Source organism: Pundamilia nyererei, unplaced genomic scaffold, assembly GCF_000239375.1.
Source record: "Pundamilia nyererei isolate P.nyererei 1_Seehausen unplaced genomic scaffold, PunNye1.0 scaffold00173, whole genome shotgun sequence".
In the NCBI taxonomy this organism is placed as follows: Eukaryota; Metazoa; Chordata; class Actinopteri; order Cichliformes; family Cichlidae; genus Pundamilia; species Pundamilia nyererei.
Genome location: NW_005187574.1, coordinates 1,097,415 through 1,104,375, shown reverse-complemented (window position 1 = coordinate 1,104,375; position 6,961 = coordinate 1,097,415). Strand labels below are relative to the sequence as shown.

Here is a 6,961-nt window from a genome sequence, read left to right as displayed (position 1 = left end):
AAAATGAATTACAATCGTCCAGCCTGGAAGAAATAAATGCATGAACTAGTTTTTCAGCAGAGCCCTGGCTTTTTGTCAGCCTGGCTACAGGCTGCTGACAAGAAACCTAGGGTTGTTTTTATTTTTTCAATAAGTGAGGAAAAGTGAGATGTTCTTGCTTTGCGAAAAGCTCTGTCTTTTTTCTTTCTTTTTTTTTTTTTTTTACTTTTTTTCCTATAAAACAAACTATTCTTACAGGCTAAACAATGATCTTCTAAATGAGTGAATTGTTTCATCTTAGAACTTCAGCTTATGAACTGGTGCGCGTTTAAGAGTTATACCACAGAGTCAAGTAATTCATATTTGAGGTTTTCGTTTTCAGTTTGGGTATCCAGAGTTGTATGCAGTGAAGATGTAATACTATTAACAAGATAATCGACCTCTATGTGACTAGAATGGCTTAGTTACAGCACTTTCAGAAAGACATGTACCGGTACTCTAATAATCGTGTTAACCACTGCTTTGTAATCTGTTGTGGTATATTTAAATGTTAATAAGAAATGATCTGAAAAAGAGGGTTTTTTGTTTTAGGAAATACTGTTAGTTCAGTTTCTATGCCAATATGTCAGAACGAGATCTAAAGTGCGATTAAAGTGGTGGGTGGGTTCGACGGCGTTGTAACGATAGAAATGGTAATTAGTTAGATTACTCGTTACTGAAAAAAGTAACGCCGTTAGTAACGCCGTTACTTGTAATGCTAACTGAAGTCTGCAGTGTACAGGGTGATGAGGAAAGGGGCGAGCACTGTTCCTTGTGGGGCCCCCTTGGTACAGACTACCACCTCAGACACACAGTCCCACAGCCTCAGGTAGTCAATAATCCACTAGGATAACTGATGGTCTACTCTCCCTGCAGCTTCCCCATTAGCACTGAGGGCTGGATTGTGTTGAAGGCACTGGAGAAATCAAAAAACATGACTCTCACAGTGCACCTAGTGCCCTCCAGATGAGAGAAGGCCCGATGCAGCAGCATCATCCACCCTGATGTTCAGCTGGTAGCAAACTGCAGTGGGTCTAGGTCTCTCCTGACTAGTGGGTCAAGGTGGTGAAGTATGATCCTCTCCATGGTCTTCATCAGGCGTGAAGTCAGTGCAACAGGTCTGAATTGTTTTGGCTCTTATTTCTTAAACCCAGCTTCAGAGACAGTGTTGCATCTATGTCAGTTCTTGAGAGCAGGGCTCATGATGTAAATTAGCTTTTATATGTTTAGTGTTTCATGTCCTCTTTAAAGGATATGCAGGGAGTTGGGCGGGTGTCCCCCACCTCTTGGGAAAGAAACTGTGTTTGGCACAACCAAGCATTCAGACCATAGTTCAGTTTGCTACAACTGCTGGACGGGTTTTTGTTTTTGTTTTTGTTGTTGTTGTTGTTTAAAACAATATCAGCAGTATGCAGTTTAGCAGACTGCTGATATATTCTATAAAGAGTATATGCATGTAGGCGCAGATAGTGACGTTTCAGTTCCAGTGTTTCCCTTAGTGTGTGTAGGTGTATATCTAACCTTTGTATTAGTTGTTTTATTTTGGTACTTTGGTGTCTGTGGTGCTTTGCATTTCATTATAGCTCCTCCTAGTCTCATTACCTAGTTTCTGTTCACCTGTTCACCCCAGTTGTGTTCATGTTCTCTAATTGCCCTCAAGTGTCTGTTTTTGCTCCCTGTGTCTTCCCTGCCCACATTATTAGATTCCTGTATGGACCGTGTTATTAGGATTTTGGACTCTTCTGCCAGTTGAATAAAGGTACATGTCAGATTATTCAGTTGCCTTAAGAATCTGCATTTGGCTACTCCTTATGCAGAGCTATGATTGGTGCCTTGTGAAATGACAAATATAACAAAGAGCCAGGATACTTGAGCAGCTAGAATTCTACACTGGACCACCACATTGGACTATTAGAAATGACATTATGACCACTCACAGGTAAAGTTAATAATACAAAATATCTGTTCATGGGTGGGACATATTAGGGAAAGTTTTGTCTTCAAACTTCATGTGTGAGAACTAGGAAAAATGGACAACTGCAAGGTTTTGTTTATTTATTTATATTTATGCACTATCCCAGCTTTTGTGGAATTGTGGTTGTACTTAAAAATCAACAGTTTGCTAATCTCTATTAAACATTTATTCAACTATCTGCAGCCTAAAAAAGCGCTTACTTTCTTAGTTATGGAGCGATTGTAGCGCTAACAACAATCGCTCATTAAATTCAAAATGACTTTATTGTCGCACTTTCCTGACCTTCATTTTTTCTATACATCATTTCTCTCTCCAGGTGAGAAAATGACGGTACGATCATACAGTCTTCTTATTCTGGCAGCATGGCTGAATGCTGTGTTCTGGTGCTCCATGCCAATTGTTGGCTGGGCTGGCTATGCCCCTGACCCCACTGGAGCTACATGTACCATCAACTGGAGACAGAATGATGCGTGAGTCTTTAATGTACTTGATATATTGGATAAAAAGCTACTAAAAAAGAGTTTGAACAGATATTTGCCTCTCCATTAGCTCAGGTTTTTTTTCCATAGCCCAAACAGTCTACCCCATTAAAGCCATTGGTGTTTCTACTATCACAAGATGCAAAGGTAATGTTTTGGTGATTTGACACTATATAGCGGTTTTGCACATAACATCATGCACACATTGCTCAACAACTGTCTGCCATATTGGATAAGTGGTAGCGGTCACGTAAATTCACTGATACATAGTATACATAGAAATTATCACTATTTTCCCCCTCATAATGCCTATATTCTGCTGCATGATTGGGTGCAGCAATGATCAAGGACAGAAATCCCAGGTCAGGCTTGCAGGCAGGTCCATCATCTTTAGCCTCAAATTCTGGAGGCTTAAACTGCACTCTGTTGGGTCAAGCATTGTCATCTTGTAGACTACAGTTTTGTCCTAGACTGTGGAGATATGGGATTGTCACTGGTTGCAGAATCTTATTTTAAGATCTCGCTCCACTGAAATTGCCTCCAGTAACGACAAAAGCTTTCAGCCTTTTGGTTAAGCAATTACCATAGCATTTTCTGTGTCCTCGCCACAATTTGACCCTACAGTCCAGACGCAGTAGGCCAAAACTGTACCACTGAACATGATGTTTCTCCACATGTTCAGCTTACAGTACACATGTTGTCAGCACCAGCATAAACAGGTCTGATTGTGAAGGGCCTCCTGGGCGTCACATGAGACTGGAGATTGACTGTATGCTGTCTTTTAAGTGGTGACAGGTTAAGGAAACTGTCTTTTTTGGTCTCATCTTCTTGGGATGCCCACTGTGGGCCCTGTCCGACATTTCCCTTTAAATGGAACTTGACCTGTAATTTGGAGATGGTGCTAGGGCTCACTCCTAAATAATGCTCCAGCTTGGTTTTCCAGCATTCCAACTTGGCCTGGCACATGGCCTATCCAGATCAGTCAAATATGGTTATGTTTGGAACAGACACTAACTATATGCTGACAGCGAAACAACTAGTAACTCAGTGTTCCAACATTCGGAAGAGGGGACTACTCTCACGAGGTACAACACACATGCTATGGCAAGGGGGAGCCAGGACGACAGGTCAGGGAGGAGATGTCATCATCATCACCCACACCAGAGATTGGGTACCAAGAGGAAGGATCTTTGAGTGCGAGAAGAACTGACCTGAAATGTCTGTGAAGGTTCTCAGTTATCTAGGTCATCGTAGTCAAAGGAGCTTGGAAAGAAAAGCGTCTGGACTTCTTTAAGTTGCTTGAAGACGTTTCACCTCTCATCCGAGAAGCTTCTTCAGTTCTAAGGTCAAATGGTGGAGAGTCCCAGATATAAACCTAGTGGGAGTTTCCCCCCACAGAGGGACAAAAGGACCCCCTGATGATCCTCTTTCACACCTTGGCTCAGGCGATTAGAGGATCATCATCGGTGGTGTAGGGTCCTAATTACTCCAAGTTTGTGTTCCAGGGGGTGATGGGAGTCAAAGAGGAGGTACTGGTCCGTGTGTGTGGGCTTCCAGTAAACTTCGATGTTGAGGTTGCCGTTCTCTTCAATGTGCACGGCGCAGTCCAGGAAAGGCAAACAGTAGTCCTTTGTGCCTTCCCTGGTGAACTTGATGTTTTTATCCACAGCGTTAATGTGCGCGTGTCAGGTGTTGGATCTCCTCTCTATAGTGAGCCTCATCATTGTCTGATATGAGACCCACCACAGTGGTATCATCCAAAAACTTAATGATTATGTTAGTGAAATTAATGGCAGAACAATCGTGAGTGAACAGAATGAATAAGGCCGGACTGAGCACACAACCCTGTGGTGTGCCTATGTTCAAGACCAGTGTGGAAGATGTCCAGCTCTCTATTCTCATCATCTGAGGTCTGTTCGAGAGGAAGTCCCTGATCCAGTGGCACAGCGATGTTGGCACACCCAGGTTATAAGGCTTCAGAACCAACATCGTAGTATAAGAGCTGGAATGTTCGAAGTGGGTCAGGGCTCAGTACAGTGCTAATGCGATGGCATCCTCTGATGCATCCTTTTCAGGAAAATCCTGTCAGTTGGTCAGTGCATGCCTTCAAAGTCCTGCCTTCCTCCTTATCTGGTCCTGTAGCTCTGTTGGTGTTAATCCTCCTCAGGGTGGAACTCACTTGGTTTAGATGAGGGATGATGCTTGTTAGCTCCCTTATATAGCAAAAGGTTCTTTACACCGTGCATCATGATCATCATGCAGCCTGCTGTACCATTTGCTCTCGTCACCTGTAGGCTGCCCTACCCTTTTCACCTTTTGCATCAACAGGTGACCTTACTGAACTGAACCATGACACAAAAAATAATCAGGAAGGGGGCAAATAATTTTTCTCTGAACTGTTTATTTTTTTCACTTATATTGTAAGCATGTTTGCATTAAATATAACGGAATTTGAATATTTAGGATTTAAAACCCTGTTTAAAATGTTAATATGTCATTGCTTAGCTGAGATAAAACAAATCTAGCATGTCTTGGTATGAGAATGCTTTATAACTATCTGTGTTTTTCTTTCCCAGGTCTTTTATTTCTTATACTATGGCAGTGATTGCTGTGAACTTTGTGGTTCCTCTGTGTGTCATGTTTTACTGCTACTACAGTGTGACAGTCACTGTCAGGAGATACAAAGCAAGCAACTGCCTGGACTGCATTAACATGGATTGGTCTGATCAAATGGATGTCACCAAGGTGAAACTGAGCCACAGTTTTAGGCTTTGTTTGTTAATGCCACATGCATCTGTATTTATCAAATGCATGTTTAAACAGAGAAGAACACTTCTGGTCAAAATTAGTTTTTTTTACAAATATCCGATCTATGTTGTTCAATATGACAACATTACCGTTGACACTCTTTCCGAGTTTGGTAGGCTAACCATTTTTTTTACCATGGTTATAGCTTTAGTTCAGACCACAGTGTTCTACAAAATTGGAAAGTAATTTAGTTCTATATAATAAACGTGAAATTCAGGAAAAATATAGACTCCCGTGTGGTTTGTGGTCCACATGGGATACATAATTTATACTACATGGAGTAAATTTGCATGTTTTATATAATGTTGTTGTTGTTTGTTGCTGACAGATGTCAATTGTAATGATTGTCATGTTCCTGGTTGCCTGGTCTCCATACTCCATGGTGTGTCTGTGGGCATCGTTTAGTGACCCAAAGACTATCCCTGCCCCAATGGCTATTATTGCTCCACTCTTTGCCAAGTCCTCCACCTTTTATAATCCCTGTATTTACGTCATTGCCAACAAAAAGTGAGTGTTCTCTCTTAAGTATGCTATGACAATAGTTAATATTTCTGTGCTAATAAACTTTTGCATAAGAAACCAATATGTGGGATAAAGTGGGATATTTCTGTGTCACATTAACATTTTTATATACTGTGTACTTCTGTCTGTAGTGTGTAGTGATGGTGGTGTGTAGAAGTACTTAAATCGCCTTTTCTTGCAGGTTCAGAAGAGCCATTACAGGCATGATTCGGTGTCAAACAAGACAGCGAGTCACCATCAATACCCAAGTTCCCATGACAATTTCCCAACAACCTCTGACCCAGTGAGATGATATTGCATTCAGCATGATGTCACATTAATATTAAAATAACTTGGCATTAAAATGCTGTGTAGAAAAATGCAATAATGACAGCAATGAGTGACGGTGCTTCCACTGTCAGCTCAGCAAATATTTTGTCTCCCTTAGTTTCACAAAATGTAACCTACAAAGTCTTTAGAAGGGTGAGAGCCATAGATGAGCTGCTTAGGCTGGGCCCTTAAAAGCACATGGGTCTAATGGGTCTAATGGGCTAAGCCATTTTTTTAAAGATTGCAGCTTCCACTATCAAACACCCATGCTGATGTTTTTCTGATAGCTTGATTGAAAAGCAGCTGTAGTGTTTCCTTCTTCTCCTTTATTGGGACTGTTATAGGGCCATCAGTCTCTACTGTCCCTTCTATCAAAAGTCTTAAGGAACCTGTGAATAAACACTTAAAAAATAAAGAAAAAACAACGTTTGTATTGTATTCATGCCTTATTTTTTTGTCTGGTCTCTCATATGTTTGCAGGTACACTTAGCTTGACTACATGGCCCATATTATTTTTTATGCTATATATAAATTACATGAATATGAAAAAAAAATCATGTTTTTCTTAACAATGTAGGTCTCTATTCTTATGATGAAGTACTTCTTGGGTGCATCTCTGGAGTACACCAAGCCTTTTCTACTCTTTCATATACATGACGATGCCCCCCTCCCCATTTCTCCCACATTCTTACTCTCTGTCCTGGTGTGAATATGTGTGATGGGGTACAACCTGCCATCCTGTGGATGGTGTGACTTAATGTAAACATAATGTGAACTTTATTAATCCCCATAGGAAAATTTAAATGGCCTTTACTAGTCCCTAAGGACCCCAAAGCGCTTTACATATCCA

The 6,961-nt window shown here is 41.0% G+C and overlaps 1 protein-coding gene across 2 annotated transcripts; it reads left to right on the top strand.

The window, feature by feature from the left end:
- Positions 1-1,624: 1,624 nt before the first annotated feature.
- Positions 1,625-6,531, top strand: rrh (retinal pigment epithelium-derived rhodopsin homolog). Of its 2 annotated transcripts, none has more exons than XM_005746147.1 (5): positions 1,625-1,777; positions 2,310-2,463; positions 5,049-5,217; positions 5,609-5,787; positions 5,984-6,531. In XM_005746147.1, the coding sequence occupies exons 2-5, from the start codon at positions 2,318-2,320 to the stop codon at positions 6,087-6,089; spliced, it is 600 nt and encodes a 199-aa protein (XP_005746204.1). In that variant the 5' UTR covers positions 1,625-1,777; positions 2,310-2,317; the 3' UTR covers positions 6,090-6,531. The 2 variants fall into 2 exon arrangements, with proteins under 2 accessions (XP_005746204.1, XP_005746205.1); XM_005746148.1 differs by lacking the exon at positions 1,625-1,777 and adding an exon at positions 1,910-1,957.
- The last annotated feature ends 430 nt before the right edge of the window (positions 6,532-6,961 follow it).

Excerpts from the sequence above, each read along its gene's own strand:
- rrh (XM_005746147.1), top strand. The coding sequence starts at position 2,318 with ATGACGGTACGATCATACAGTCTTCTTATTCTGGCAGCATGGCTGAAT. Across the intron at positions 5,218-5,608 it reads ATCAAATGGATGTCACCAAG|ATGTCAATTGTAATGATTGT; the intron begins GTGAAACTGAGC and ends TGTTGCTGACAG. Across the intron at positions 5,788-5,983 it reads TACGTCATTGCCAACAAAAA|GTTCAGAAGAGCCATTACAG; the intron begins GTGAGTGTTCTC and ends CTTTTCTTGCAG.